The 16,501-nt window shown below is 43.6% G+C and overlaps 1 protein-coding gene across 1 annotated transcript in view; it reads left to right on the top strand.

Annotated features, from left to right (window-relative positions):
* Positions 1-6,120, top strand: part of ncanb (neurocan b) — a gene marked incomplete at both ends in the record, with an annotated part of 105,148 nt that extends 99,028 nt beyond the window's left edge. The window contains 2 exons of the mRNA XM_079157367.1: positions 3,594-3,776; positions 5,990-6,120. Coding sequence (XP_079013493.1) covers positions 3,594-3,776; positions 5,990-6,120 — 314 coding nt within the window. The remainder of the gene's footprint in view (positions 1-3,593; positions 3,777-5,989) is intronic.
* Between the last annotated feature and the right edge of the window lie 10,381 nt (positions 6,121-16,501).

Below are 16,501 nucleotides of genomic sequence, written 5' to 3'. Positions count from 1 at the left end.
AGTATTTAATTGGAACTGAGCCATTGTTAACGTTAATGGTGACACCTGTGCTTTTGTTGTCGTGACACATTGCTCCGTGATGTCTTTTGTTTGCTGATATATTTCAGAAGGTAAAGACACGCTGTGGTCCGTCTAGTATTTGTGTGGTGCATGGTATACAGTCATCTCAAACATCCCCATTTACTGCCTTTTATATCTGCGAGGTGGTCTGTGCAGCAAACATCCACACAAACAACTCCTGCAGTTTGTTATAGTAGTTTCCATGTGAGACTCCAGTGGTGATTCAGTACGAATGCACACACACACACACACACACTTTGATGTGTCTCCGATTCATTCTAACAGCGTTGCCAGTAGGAGTGCGGATGCTTTGAGGCCATGGAGGAGTGCTGAGAGGAACCAGCATCTAACTGTCTGCAGCTCTCCCCGTGCTGCTAACTCACACTGACTACCTCCTGCCACGCAGCGACAGACACTACCTCTAGAAACATGCTGCTTTCAAATACACAGCTAAAGCAGACACACACACATACACACACACACACACCATACCTGCAAGCAGGAGTAACTTCCTTGTAATGTCGGCTAAATTTAAATACCTTAAATCAGCTGCCAAACATACACCAAATACACAGCAATCGGGAGCAATTTGCGGTTAAGTGTCTTGACCAAGGACACGTCAACCGCTGTGTGAACCGCTGATCTTCTAAATTGAAGGACGACCCGCTCCACACTGAGCCGCGGTATTTACTGTGTCGCTTCTCGTGTAGTTTGGAGACTCATCGTGGATCTTGTAGTGTGTGACGCACTGGCGCCAGTCAGCCGTGTAGCGTGAAATCCACGACGACTCCTGATTACAAGACAGCAGCGTGTGAACAGTACAGTGATCCTGTGACATCAAGTAGTGTTTGTGTGTGTGTGTGTGTGTTTGTGTGTGTGTTACTCTCTCAGCTTCGCAAACACAGAGTTAACAGCCTTACTCCCACTCTCAGCAGCACTGTGATTCAACAGACACAAATATTGATTATTGAAGCTTTGACAATAGCCACTAGTCTTGAGAACATTTCTAAATCTGTCTGTACACACAAAGCCGCTCACAGCAGATAAGAGTGTAGATATTATATTATAAGCCGATCTAATCATTTCAGCATAATTATTGTCTGAGATTGTCTGAGATATTGTCCGTGCGCTGTCAGACACACAGGGATGTCGGGAGCGGCTGAATGTTTAGTCTTAAAAAGTCAGGTTTACCAAACGCACTTTTATTTCAAAGGTTGAGTTGCTGCTTAAAAGACTTTTATGGCTTCTTAAAAAAGAAACTTGGTTCCTCTGTCGGCAGCAGCCCCGTACGTCCTTCAGGCTTCATTCTACAAAAGACCTTTTCTGACTTAAAGCTTCTCACATAAAACCCCGGCTCCTTTTGCTCTCAGAGTTCAGTGACATTTTCTTTTATCCCTACTTCAATACGTTCTGACTTTGCACTGCGAGAAAAAAAACAACTACCTCTCAGCCATTTGTGTCCAGTGTGTGATCGTCTCAAGTGAGGAGGAAAGTGCTTTTTGCCCCCTTCCTTCCACAACACATTAAACTGTAAATGTGGCATTTAAACCTTTCATCAGAGTTAATGGCATTGCTTTTCCCTTATTAAGAGTTTAAGAGGTATTAGGAAAAGGACAAGGGAATAAACAGGGTTTGTAAACATTTTCTGATTGCTGATTAAGTCCTCTCAAGACCGCTCTCAGCACTGAAGTGTGTAAATCACATTCACGGGTGGACTCTGTGGTGGTTTCTGGTGTTGGCAGAATAGGTGCCTTGGATGTGGGCCGTATTGGAAGTTAGTGATGTCGCTGGAACGATACCACGGCAGAAATCTGAAATGCCAGGAAAGGGAATTGAATAATAAATGACAGAACATGGAACTTTAAAAACAAAGTACCAGTGCTAATAAAATGTGGTATCATACCGTTTATTCACGGTATCGCGATACGTTTCTAATATCAGTTCACCGTGCAACACTAACACTAACTCAAACACGTTTCCACAACCTTTAAGCCTTCAGACTACCAGCCAGCGCTTCAGCTTTGTTTATACTCACACATGGCACGCGAGCTCCGAGGATGCACGGAGGCGTTTACGCTCAACGCGCTGTTCGTTGCATCATTCACTAAAACACCAGAGGGCGTCCGGCATAACAAACTGTGAAGAAACAAAAAGACAACGAGTGTAACCGGCAAAAAGCCATAAAGCAGCCTCCACAATGCAGAGGAGGGTTTGTAATTATCTGTGCACTCGTATCTCGTATTCATGGACTACTTTATTGCCTTCATACAAGCCCTTTGAAGGAAGCAGTCAAGCAGTACATGCATTATAAAGACACAGAGGTTGAATAACCTGTAAAACTATTTGATTTGGCTGCAAAATATTTACTCAAATGGAGATTTTTAGGACTTCCTGTTTCTAAAGCATCTAAAAACGAACAGGCCTTCTTTGTAGAATCCAGAGACTTGTAACTGTTGCTTTAATCAGGGAACTATTTGTGACAGTCAAGTGCAGCAGACTCTTCGCACAACGTGCAGGCCGTGATTACGTAATTTTCTCTCTGAATGGAGCTCAAGCTGGGACTTAGAAAGAACGTGAAGTATTCTGTGGACGTCATAACTATTAAAATGCAGATGATGGACATTTAGTGGATAGTTGAGTGCGATAATCAATCCACATAAACCAAACACGTCAGTCAAATCCAGAATATGAAGGAGCTTGTATTCCTCTCGAGCTCCCTGTTAAATAAAAACTCTTTTGTAGAGTTTCAGCAGGAACTAATGGGGGAAAACGTGTGGAAAGAATGGAAACATGCAGTTCACGTTCTTTAAAATTGGAAAATACTCCTTTTTAGCCTTCTTGATGAAGAAGTTTTATTGGTAACAATGACCCCTCAGTGTTACAAACCAGCCTAACTTTCAGTTAAAATCTCAGCCGTGCATTGAAATATAGAGCTTCTTCCATCTCTGACTATTTGATAAATGGTGAAGAATCCGTGCACTGTCATGACTAATAACAGCTACATTGTCCACCTAACTCATGTTTAAATCAAATATTAACATGGATGAAACAGCGATTTAAAGTTAAAGGAGGGTCTCCCACATTCACCCGCTGCCTCCCCCGGAGGGCCTGGCTCCCTCTGACAGGAGAGTTCAAATATCTGTGCAGTTGTTGGCGTGCGTCCCCGAGGCTTCGCCGTCCTGTCAGTCTCCGACCGGAGTGTCAATCCTCGCTCCACGTCAGCTTGGGGAAACATTTTTCTGATTCTACTTCTTTCTGAGACGCTGTGTTACTCTGACAGCCGCCCACTCGCTCACAGACTTGGACAGACACGCTGTCCTGCGGCCACGAGATCCACATTTTGATGTGTGTGCTGTGAGTGGTTTCCTGAGAGATGTGTGTGCCTTAAAATCAGAAGTCTGAATACACTCTGAAAGCAGAAAGCACTAGGGACATTGAAATGTTTTAGTCATGCATACTGACAAGGCGAGCCCAGGTAAAAGTCATTATTATTAGATAACAGATATTCTGTGTTGTGCTGCTTTCCTCTACAGTGCTTTGCGGAGCCCCGCCCACTGTGGATAATGCTTTCCTGATTGGTCGGAAGCGCTCCCACTACGACATCCACTCCGTAGCTCGCTACAAGTGCGCCGACGGCTTCCTGCAGCGCCACGTGCCCACTGCTAAGTGTCGCGCCAACGGCAAGTGGGACCGGCCCAAAATCATCTGCATAAAATGTAAGTTTTACACGACAGGGTTTGCACACAGCGGGGGGGGGGCCAGACGTCAAGACTTGGAGCAGTATTTCCGTTTGTTAGGTCATTTTCACATTTACATTTTGTTATTTTTAGCATGCACGCCACCGTAGGTCTCTAACACGAACCTCCTGCATTATCTGCCCCCGGGAGCCGCTGTCACCGCGTGCATTCAGCCTCGCCATCCCTGCTCTCATTATTAATAATTGCAAGCAAAAAGATTACTGTGGTTGCAGACTGAATGCAGTCTCCTGGGCTTACTAAGAAGTGGCACGGTCTCCTTTGAAGTGCTTCATGCTCGAGGTGGAGGTCTTCTTTACAGACTTTTCAAAACAATTTTTTTGTTGACCAATTATGAAATACAAAGGATTTATACTAAAAGCTTAAAACCAAAGTGAAATATGACCTTTCGACTCTGTTTCATACATGAGCTTTAGTGTATAAATAATAAACGGTTGCAAGTGCAGCAAATATTATCATAATGATTCCCGTAGAGGGTCTCGCTGCAGAGCTCCAGGCTCAGGCCCACCTCCTCCGTGGGACCCTTTCTGGCCCCGAGCTTGTGGAAGAAAGTAACGTCTATAATTTTGTACACGATAGATTATCAGGATACAACAGCATGCGTTCATTAGTTTGAATAAGCCACACGACATCCACCAATAACACCAAGGTAAACAACCTAACCTCATTATTTTGATTAGGTTCGGTAACGTTAAGCGGAAAATATTTCGTAATCAAATTAGTTTTCTAACTTTAACTAGCTATGTTAATGCTGTTAGCAAACTAACGTTAACTTTAACTGAAATGATAACTTGAAGCTTTTTGCATTTTTTCCTGTTAATATTGGTTTGCTAACGACATTAGCATAGCTAACTCATAAAGTTATTTGCTGCTTGACGTTATGTTACCTAACGTTATAAGCAGGGGTGAAGGTCTCTCAACACTAAGAGATTCGTTAATGCCTGATATTCCACCTTAACACGTGTGATATTCCACCTTAACACATGTGATATTCCACCTTAAAACATGTGATATTCCACCTTAAAACATGTGATATTCCACCTTAACACATGTAATATTCCACCTTAAAACACGTGATATTCCACCTTAACACATGTGATATTCCACCTTAAAACATGTGATATTCCACCTTAACACATGTGATATTCCACCTTAAAACATGTGATATTCCACCTTAACACATGTGATATTCCACCTTAAAACATGTGATATTCCACCTTAACACATGTGATATTCCACTTTAAAACACGTGATATTCCACCTTAACACATGTGATATTCCACCTTAACACATGTGACATTCCACCTTAAAAGATGTGATATTCCACCATGGGTGGCTCTTGGAGCTCTGCAGCAGTGAACGCTATTAGACGTTATGACACCGAAATGTTTCATTCCTCTTTGAAGCCGCCTCTTATTTTAACACAGTTTAACATCTAAAATCAACGATAACGTTCCTTCATTATGCAAACTTTCACACACCTTTTCTCCTTTGAGCCTTAAAATAAACTTTATTTTTCCCTAAAAATGATTTGAACGGACTGAATAAATGTCTTCACGTTTCAGCCTAATTTCTCTCCACTTCAAAGGAGATGTAAAGGCATTGATATATATTTACATATTCAACAAACTGTGCCGTGTGCTTCATTTCAGTCCGCTCACAATGTGACAGTAATGATGAAATACTGAACTAATGTAGCCGCTGTTGAAAGTGATATTTCCTTTCGACTTTGGACAGAGTTGTTTTTTCTGCAGATGACATGTCTTTGTTGGCAAAACCCACAGAGGGACAGAGCAGCCTAATTTGGCCCCAGAAAGGAGCTCACACTGAGGCAGTGAGTGGGTGGCTGGCTCAGTGTGCTCTGCTGAAGGCGCCCCGGCTACTGACTGTGAGATAAAACACTTTCCCTCAGTGTGGTGGAAACATGCTAAACCTTCTACAGAGAACATGCAGGTGTTTGACCTGATCTCCTCTCCCTCCTCTCCGAGCTGGGTTTAACCTCCCTCCGACTAGCCGTCTGAATGCTCCCGATGCTCGTCGGTGATTCATCTCCCTCTTACATCAGTGTTCCTCTCTGACTTCTCTAATAAATCTCCTTTCCCCCCGTTTTCTCCCTTTTATCTCACCGTCTCTCTCTCTCTCTCTCTCTGCTCCGCTCTGTTTGCTCAAATCAGCCCGACGAGCCCACCGCTACCGGCGCCACCACCACAAGGGCAGGAGGGAGCGCAGGAAGCACAAGAGGCACGGCCACAGAGAGGGCGGGCGCCACGGAGGAGAGCCGGGCCACAACCACGCCCACGTCTGAACCAAAAGAAAAATACAAAAAAAAATAACCACTCCCCCTGTCTTTCCCTTCTTCTTCTCCTCTGCTGCCAACTGCGGTTTGCCTGTCTCCCCCCGTCGTCCCTTCCTCTCGCCCCCGTTTCCCCCGAAACACCACTTCACATGTTACAGCTCAAAACTCTCTGCCCAAGGCCCCCCCCCCCCACCTCCCCTCCCTGCACTGCCCTTAGCTCCGCCCCTGGCTCCCCCCCCCCCTCGAGTCAGCCTGTATTATAGCGTCAACGCTGAGGCCTGCTGAAGTGCTGCCAGGCGTCAACCCGGGACAGCAGCGAGTCCCTTTGTACTCTTTTTACTTTCCTCTCTCTGTTTAACTTCGTCTGTCTCCCAACCCGTCCTTCTCAACTCCACCCAGCTACTCGTCCTCCGAGCTCAACGACGACCTGAAACACGGGGCTACGCCGACCTGTTTTTAAAAAAACACAAGAAAAAAAAACTTTTGAGAGATCCACGCCGAACATTCTTCGGAGAGAAGCGGTTTAGTACAAACTACAAATAGGGACGACGTCACTGAAAATGGCGCATCGAAATCAGACGAGTCAAGGAAGACATCCGTGTTGTTGACTTGAGCCTTTTGTCTGTTGAACACATTATTTTTTACAAACACTCAAGTGTTTTATTTTCTTGACTGCGCTGCTTTTGGTTTGCTTTTTTATAAGACATTGTACTTGACTTTTAAGCCTCTTATTCTGAACCAGATTTGATTGATTTTCTTTGAATCAGAGGCAGTTGTAATTGAATTATTTGATTGTTGGCGTTGTATCTTCTTGTCATTGTGAGACGGTTACTTTAGATCAGATGCGAAAAAGAAAAAAAAAAAGAGAGAGAGAAAAATGGAAAACACACGGCGTTACAGTTTCATCACATCACACATCCGTCACTGTTCAGAAGAGTCAAAGCGTCTCAAACATCCGTCGCTGTCATCTCGGAGGGTTAATGGAATCCTTTGATGTCGGTGTGTCTCAGCTCAGCGATCCCTCGTCTGCTTTGCCTTTTTCTTGTAGGTTGTGTCTTTGATGTTTTGTTCAATCGCTAAACATGACCTTTTTAATAAATGATAATACATAAAATAATGATTGACCTCTCTCATTAGCAACGGTGGAAGTAATGACTTTGCCGTGGCCACGTTGAGCAACTTGATTGTTTTGGATTCAACTGACAAATAACCAACTTTGCTGCTCATGTATGAGGAAATTGTTCATTTTAAAAACAAGCGTAATAGCGCCCCAATGTTGGATTCTTTTTCACTTTTTAAGACCTTCGGCCTCTTCGTACCCCACAACACTGACGATGTTTACATGCTCAAGTGATTCCACTTTCTGTCCTTATTCAAAAAGAGACAATATTCCCACTAAGCTGTTTACGTGGCTAATTAAAAACTAATATTTTCTGTCTGCTGTTCGGTGAAGGGCAGGTAGCGGACATTCACTTCAGTCCATCACAAACGGCTTCTGATGGCTGGAAACCACACTGATGAGAGCGGTGAGAGTGAATGAAAGTATTGGAAGGTTAGGGTCCGTAGGTAGGGTCCGTAGGTAGGGTCCGTAGAACCAAAACCATAAGATGAAAGAGGCTCCAACGCTCCATCAATCTAAAGCGGGGCTACGACGTTTGGTTTTCTGTGGCTATACATCACGACAAGCATCATCTTTTACAAAACAAATGTAATAATAATAATAATAATAATAATAAAATCAGCCGGATGTTGTGAAAAGAGTGAAGCAAGCAAAACAGTCTTACAGTAGAGTGATATTTACAGAAAAAGGAAAAGATATCTGTTGATCGCTGCAGCGCTCCAAAAGTTGAACTCTTTTTATTTTAGGGCACGGCCGTGCGTCTCCATTGCTGACAAAGGAGTTTTAGGGTACAAGAAACACGACACGTGAACGGCCCCTCAATCAAAATGAGTTGGGGAACGGGCTTGAAAACTAATGTTGACGACCTGTTGCTGTACACCACGGGGTGTGACGACGACTGTAAGGCTGAAGCTACAGAGGTGTGGAGCTCCGTCTCGTCTCCGTGTGTTCATGATTGAGGATGCTGACAGCGGCTGAGGCCAGCAGAGATTAAAGCTTCCCCTTTCTGGGGCAGACTCTCACAGCTGTGCTCGCTCTGGCTGCGTGTCCTGCTTTAAAGAGCGGATTGAGACGGATAGAACGAGCGGTTTGCTCTCTTTTTTTGTTCCCTTTTACTGCGGGGTTAAAGCCAGCACTTGAGGTTGGAGCTCCTAGGATTATGTCCCGAACACACTGACTCCAGCACTTTTATCCTTTCCGTTTCCCCCCTCTAGTTTCTCACTTTATCTTCCATCACCACCTCTCACTTCAGTGCTTCTCCTTTATCTTCCTCACTGCACATTCTTTCCACCGTCACTGTCATTTTTACAGAAGTATCGAAGGATCTAAACTAACCAGCTCTTTTTTTGTTTTGTTTTTCAGCAGCCTTTCACGTATTTTATTAAAAAAAAGAACACTAAAGTACAATCAGGTTATTTAAAGTCATGAGGGAAGAGAATCCATCCTGAGCACATTCCTTCTCTGCCTTTGTTTGTCTCCTCTCACCTTGGCAATGACAACACTCCTCCGCACGGAGCAGAAAGGTGAACCTACACCTCTGTATCAGTTTAATTAATCTGCTACATGCCTAATTAACAAGTTGCATTATCTGCAGAACGGCAGAGCGGTGATGACAAGGGAAGGGTTAGGTTGACGGACAGCCAGGGGAAGGTTTAGGGTGACGGACAGGAGACCCAGAGAACTGTGACAGCCGTCAAACCCCTGTCGTATCTTAGATCTCAGGCCCTTCTTCTTCTCTCTGTCCGGGAGAATGGATTGAGTACGGGTGGTTGAATGAAAGGGCAGACAGACCAGAAGCCCCTCTGTTCAGTAATTCAATTCCGAGTTGATGTCCAGAGACAGTGTAATTACAGCTGTGTAAAGTTTCAGCGGTTTGACAGGAGTTAGAAAACTTTAAAAAAAATGAGGAGAACTGAGAGCCTGAGGAGACAAGATGGCGCGATCACACACGGCCTTGTTTAACTCTTATGTTTAGGTTAGAAAAACACAATCGGTTGAACTGATCTGCTGTTCGTTCCTGTCTTCTTCGCTCCTGCAGAGGTTTTTAGGGCTACCACAAAAACACAGATATTTGTTGTGCGTCCATCCATAATGAGTTGGATATGCCTCCGATATTAATTCTGCTCTGTTTTTGAAGTTTGATTTGCGAGCGGTCCAAAGTAATAATGGCCTCCTGGGGTTTGTGTGTGTTAGTGTGTGTGTTAGTGTGTGTGTTAGTGTGTGCGTCGTCTCTGTAAGGGGACAGCTTGCTTTTGGCTCGTCCTCTGGGACGGTACGTTTTTGCTCTCTCTCTCTCTCTCTCTCTCTCTCTCTCTCTCTCTCTCTTTCTTCTTTGAAGGTGCCAAACTTTCTCACAGCTTCTCTCCGACACTCTCACATACGGCTTTTAGTATTGAATTCATGCAAAAAACACATTTTTCACACATTCTTCCTTTTCCTCTTCCTCTTCAAACTTCCAGCGCGTTGACCCTCGCCTCTCTTTGCTTTTGACTCCTCCTTTTCATCTCCTCGGCTCACACAGCTCTCTCCTCCCCTCGTTGGTCTTTTTTCTCTAGTGGAAGCCTTGAGGGCAGGCAGGGAGACAAAGATGAAGCCTTATGATTGTGAGCCTTAATTGTGAGGATGAGAGACTTAACAGAGGTTGCTGCCAGCTGTATCTTGGCTGGTCTGCCTGAGGGGAGAGCAGCAGGCAAACCGTTGGACGTCTGCAGAGCCGGCAGGTTCTTTTTCTCAGGCTCAGCCACCTCTGCTAGTTGTGACTTAAGAGCAAACGCAGGTTTACTTAGTTTCTAGGCAAGCTAACAAAGCAAAAAAAATGCTTAGGTTTTTGGATATGATTATGGTTTGGTCGTAACTACGCTTGTTACGTAACTGCTGTAAATAAGTAAGAACGAAAGTTATGTAACAAAAGGACGCTAAAATAAGTCAACGTTGACTTGGTTTCACACAGGACACGAACGGAGGTCTCCTGGGTGAAAGTCTTGACTCGTGCAACCTCCCCTCTCATTAGCACCTGTTCTGAATCAGTCGCTCTGAGCGTGTAATAATGACGCGGATGGGTTTACATAGGAGTTAGTTCAAAAAGCCCGGCGAGTCTCATAGAGACGCTAAACGGCGCCTCGGTGCGTCAGTATCAGACGCGGTATTTGACGAGTTGGAAGTGAGAAATGGTTGCTACGTGCACGACATCAAGCTAAAAGACTGAGGCTAAAGCTACACGACCCGTTCACAGACAGTTGGCTGCTTCACCAGGTGATGGTAAGACATAAATAAATACATACGTACGTACAAGCAAGACAGAAGTTAGATTTTGTTGTTTTTTGTCTTTTAGGATGGTGATGATTGTGTTTGGTGAACATGAACTTATAAACTTTCTGCTCCAACAAGTTTTGTGTGTACTCATGTGGGAGCACGCGGGAAAGCAAACAGAGAACCTCTGTTCCCTACATGCACCGCAACGACCGTCGGCGGCCGTCAACCTGATGCATTTAAACGCAGCGCTCGTCAGCAATGACAACCCGATAAGAGCGGCCGAGGCCGTTGTCCTCAGTTGTGCACAGACAGACTATTGATTTCACGATTAGGCCGTCTGTCTTCGGTCCCCATTAAGTCTGTCGATGGCATCGACAGCCCAAATGACCGCTGGATGTTTTCTAAACGACATGGAAAAACGGACTGTCATAGCTCACTGCTGTTTCTGCATCATTTGCATCGTTATTCTTCTTCTCGTCAGGCTTTTTTTTTTTCTCCAGCTGTGGACTTCCACATCAGCTTCTTCACGGTTCAGCGCGTAATGCACAGGTGGTGTTGAGTTGAGACACGTTTCTCTCGGCTGCATTCTGTTGGGATGGTTGAATGGAGAGATGTTACAGTGAGAGGATCGAGGGATGAAAGAGACAAACTCGGAGCAGGAATCGATGACAGACATTTCTCCTCCTTTGGGATGTAAATACTCTTGAGTTTTTTTTTTCTCTTTTCCTGTTTTAAAAAAAAAAATCCATTTAGACTCTGGGTGTGTTTCGTTGCTTAGCCTCTCTGGACCATGTTCATACAGCCTCAGCGGATCTAAAACACATCTCCCTCCTTTCAGTTTATCCTTTCTGCTCACACACTCCGGTCCACAAACACTCTCTGCGGGGGAGCCCAGAAGCGAGGTGATACTTCACCGTGCGGAGAAATATCGCTTCTTCAGCTCTGCTCCTCCTCGCACAAACACTTCAGTTTGCAGCTTCCTGTGTGTTCATGTCGACGGTGAACGCAGATACAACAACACAACTGCATCCGAGTCCGTCTGACGGCCGTGTGAACGTGGTCCACAAGTATTTATCCATATTTATTGATGTGTGTTCTTATGGATTTCAGTCCTGTCATTGTGTTATATTCTTTACATGACAAATGATCATTAAAGGAAACCCTTGTTTGGATCCGTTACCTGTCTTTGTTGGAGTCATTATTTGTGTTCATTCAGTTTATTCAAAGTGTTACATTTGGTATGTGATTAGACCTTCCTTTAAATTACACTGATGACATACGGTCGTTGTTGGTTTTTTTGGTAGAAAAATGAGACAATGGTGAAGGATTACTGGTTGCCACGATGACTTTTATAGCTACAAAGCACATGAGAGACAGCAATTAAAATATAGATTAAAAGGTAAGAGGAGATGATACAATATCGCCCAGGAGATATAAAAACAAGAAAGAAAGAAAATTCAAGTGCACATTCTAAAGCCGTGACCTTACCAGACGTACATATGTTACATAATGTTTACATGTCAGTACATTCCACCCTTAAACAAGTGATGAGCACTGAAGCAATAGTTCGACGCAGTGTTTCAGTCAAGACCAGAGTGTAAGTCGTGACCAAGACCAGACCAGTGCTCGTCCCACTGCATGACACACTAACAATGAAATGTGCAGGCTGTTCCAGCATATCGTAATAACATGAACCAGCATTGGAGATGAAACAGACATCTGATTAAAGGCTTTTTAACTTTTTACCTGAAGAGTTTTTTTTTGGTATCAATTCATAACGTTAACCACGTCTTTAAGATCCTGACCGTAATTCGGGAGAAAATGCATTTCCATCCAAATGTATTTGAAAGGGCAGTTTAGCTGAATAGCTACGTAGTTTTTTGGACTGGGGTTGCTCAGTTGCACCTGTAACCACGCCCAACGGTGATGTCACAGTGTACTGACACATCGTGGAGTACACTTCTACATCGCTGCAGCAAAATGAGATGTTAAAGCACACGTCAAGATTTTTAGGGAGCGTTAAAGCCCCTGTAAGCTCCGCATCAAATCTTCAAAGTGTCTTTATGACTTTAAATATTTCAAATAAGCCACAATGAAAGTTGTAAAAAGAACAAACTTAGTTACGACCGAACAATTTTGACATAAACATTGGCTTGCGATTAATTTGACTATTGCATTTGTGATATCAGAGAGATTGTTTTTTAACTGAACCAAACAGCACCTTCATTAAATATATTTGAACCCTTTTCTGAACCCTTTTCTCTCTTTCTCTTTGCATAGAGATTTTCTCAGTGAACTCGTACCCTTGAACAATCCTCTTCAATGATACAGCTACTTGTACAGAGTATTTATGAATATAAAACATGTTCTGCTTTCACTCTTGAAAGACAAGCCTTGAAAAGTTTCCAAACCTATTCAACACACTGAGCCAAGTTTCAAACCTGGGGTGACTAGATGGCCAACTATTTGAAATATGTAGAAAAGATGTTCTCCTTGCCGTTGAAGAGTGTCCTCTCCTCCTCTCATCGTGCTCCTCCGCTCATGAGATATTCAGTTTTGCTCTAAGCTGCTGATTCTGTAGCCGGAGAACAATCTGCGCCTCTCTGACCTTCACGTGTTGAGGAGATGCATTTGCAAATCTCTTTGGATTAGCTAAAACATTTCTCCACAGCCAAGATATCAATAACATGAATAAGATTTTGCTCATATCTACTTTTCTTTTCTTTTTAAATATATTTAAAAATCTGCTGCACAGAGTTTAAGCAACAGAGCAGGTCGCCGAGGGCAAATCCCTCAGTGAGAGAGTGTAGGAGGCAGAGAGGGAGAGGAAGGAGACAGAGTGAGTGAGATGGATCAAAGGTAAGAGGGAAGAGGGCGAAACGGGAAGGAGAAAGAAAGAGAGAGATTCTGTTTTGGCAGCAAACTGTTGGTGAATACGCCAACTGTTGTACTGTTTCACCTCAGAGACCTTCACTTCACCTGAACTTCCTCTGATGAGCTGAATATGAGAGTCCTCTCTTATCAATGGATGGTTTCATTGCCTCACAGCACTGTCTCCTGTAAAAAACACAACCTCCTTTCTCTGTCTTTCTCCCTGCCCCTCACTCTCTCTCTTTCTCTCTCTCTCTCTCCCGTTCCTCTCATCTCCTCTTTGATATGTGACTCACTCATTTCATTATTATTCCGAAACACCGGAAGAAGCCACACTGCCGGGTTTCTGCATTCCGTAGACGATCAATCACACTGAATATAGCATCTCTTTTACATCCTCTTTTCTGGCTGGCTGAGTGATGTTTTTTCACTCAGCTCGGTGAGTTCCGAGGACAGCGCTCATTAGTTTCTTTTAAAATTCACAGCTGAAAATGACCTTCAGCTCTCCTCTGTTGCTGTGCAGAAGTTACAGATTTGTTGCAGCCACTTGCAGCAACCCTCCAAACAATCAGTGACATTAAGCGTTTTTGGATCAAACAGTTCTGGGGACTCCCTGAGAGGAACTGCCCTCTACATACTGAAGGGCTTTTTGTCTGTTTGCATTCACACCGCTAACAGGAAGCCCTCCAGTGAGTTTGCTACATTTGCTACAAGCTTTTTTAAAGTAATATAAGAATCTTTGAAGAATTCTTTGGCTCAGTGGACATGATTTCTGCTACCGGATCCACCTTTGTCTACTGAGTTAGCCTTTGTGCTACTGAGTTAGTCTTTGTGCTACTGAGTTAGCCTTTGTGCTACTGAGTTAGCCTTTGTGCTACTGAGTTAGCCTTTATGCTCCTGAACTAGCCTTTCTGCTACTTGGTTAGCTCGCTGAGCAGCAGCTCTCACTTGTCCATTGGCTCAGTGGGAGCATGCTCTTAAACGAGTTTGTTGTTTACACTGCTAAAGAGTTTTTAAAAATTGTCTCGACCAATCACCATACACCTAAGTCTGTCAAATCGGCGTTCTAAGAACTATAACCGTTGCTAGTTCTTGACACAATAAAAAGGAGGGTTTGTAGAACTAAGAACAAGCTCCTCTAGTCCGAAAACGCCTATTATGTCCAGAGCCCTGAAATGTTTGGCACCGAGGACCAGCATGCACATGTGCCCCCTGAGTGGAGTTTCTATGAAGCTTATATAAGCATACCAATGCATCTTTCTTGCAAAACTTTCTCATGATAACCAATGAAATGGCTTAAAAACGTACTATTTATACTCCAGATTTGTCCTGGCTCTTGTTATTTTGAGATAAGCAGATAAATTAGAAGCATGAAAAGACTGCTCATCATAACCTTGTTCTCGGGTCGATATCAGGCTCATCTGGCAGTCATGGCCAATCAATGGAGATCTCTGTTATTATCCTGCATTATCTCCTAATGACGCTGCCAAAGTTCAAACAGATTATGAAAAAGCAACAAGGGGTTTAGCATCATCTTACGCCTGACAGACTCTTACTTAACCCCGAAGCCGCTCCGCCTCTCTTCTCCTTCCAGTCTTTATCGCAAACATAAACATAAGACGCTGCAGGCAAAGGTACTTTTTCTCTGTCTCCACACACGCACACCAAGCGGTTTATGCAAATTAAGAAAGAAAAAAAGATTAATGTGCATCTTAACCCTGTTTATCTTCCTCATCTTTATTGCGTCCAGGTTGCTGAATAGCTTCACCCATGAATCTGCATTCACGTCCGTCCTAATGACGGCTGCAGATGGCGCCGCCTCGGCTCACTAACAGCTTCTTTTACAATCGTCTGTGTGTGTGTGTGTGTGTATGTGTTTGTGTGTGTATGTGTGTGTGTGTGTGTGTGTGTGTGTGTGTGTTTTTGTATGCATGAGTCAAACCTGAGGAGCAAAGCCAGCACAAACATCAGCGTGAGCCAGGTCTTTCATACACTGTCACCCTCACATTCTGCCCTGCCAGCTGTGTGTACACTGTGCAGTGTTTTGTTAAATGCCCCCGACTGACGATTGGGAAATCTGGCTTTGATAAGCTGCTGTTAGTTCAAGTAACTAAGTAGATTTACCCAAGTACTGTACAACTTTGAGGTACTTATACTCTTCTTGAGTATTACCAAAGAGGCAACCTCCGGTTCTGAAAAGTGAAGCCAAGGTGGAAGTGCCTTAAACTTGCATTCTCTCTAATGTCCACCAGGGGGCGACTCCTCTGGTTGTATAGAAGTCTATGAGAAAATGACTCTACTTCTCTCTTGATTTATTACCTCAGTAAACATTGTAAACATGAGTTTATGGTCTCAATCTCTAGTTTCAAGTCTTCTTCAATACAGCATGATGTTCATTTAGTAAATTATGATCCATTTAGAGTCAAATAGACCATAAAACAGGGTATGCTTTAGGGCGGGGCTACCTTGTGATTGACAGGTCTCTACCACGGTGTGGGAGTTTTACGTGTTTTTGTCTTATAACTTTAACCCTTTCACAGTGTGTTTTCAGTTCATGAAAGTAAATCGTAACATTTTGGTCGGACTGTGTCCTCTTCAGCATTTGGTTGAATTAACTCCACCCTCTCGAGTCACTTCTGGTTGCAGGAACCAAGCTGGCGACGGTCTAAATGCCGAACTCGAGGCATTAAAACCGTAGTCCTCATATCAGCTTATGTTGACAAATGTAACATTAATTTATTTGTCACATAACTTACGTACTTGAGTAATACCACTTCCGTAGTTATTTGAATCCAAAACACCAGGTTTTCCTAAAACTAATCAAGTAGTTTTGTTGCACTGTTTGCATGTAACGAGCAGAAACGGACACTGGACATTTAAAAGTTGCTTGAACAAAATGTTTAAATGAGGACATTTTTGCACACTGTAGTGTTGATACTTTGCTTTAAGGATCTAAGTGCAACTCACACCTCTGCAGCAGAAAGGCTGCTTTAATTCGCTCTCTGCATTTTTCAGCATTCTCCGGCGTATTCTCTCCAGACCGATCCAGACTACCAAGTACTCTCTGGACATTAAGGTTATCTCTAAAGCAAACGGCAGTGCAGTGTAGTCGTCCTAATGAGCTTATGAAATATTAACTCAGAAAGA

This window comes from Pholis gunnellus (genome assembly GCF_910591455.1).
Source record: "Pholis gunnellus genome assembly, chromosome: 4".
Classification (NCBI taxonomy): domain Eukaryota; kingdom Metazoa; phylum Chordata; class Actinopteri; order Perciformes; family Pholidae; genus Pholis; species Pholis gunnellus.
The sequence above is the reverse complement of the archived record's forward strand: the minus strand, read 5'-3'. Positions and strand labels throughout refer to the sequence as shown.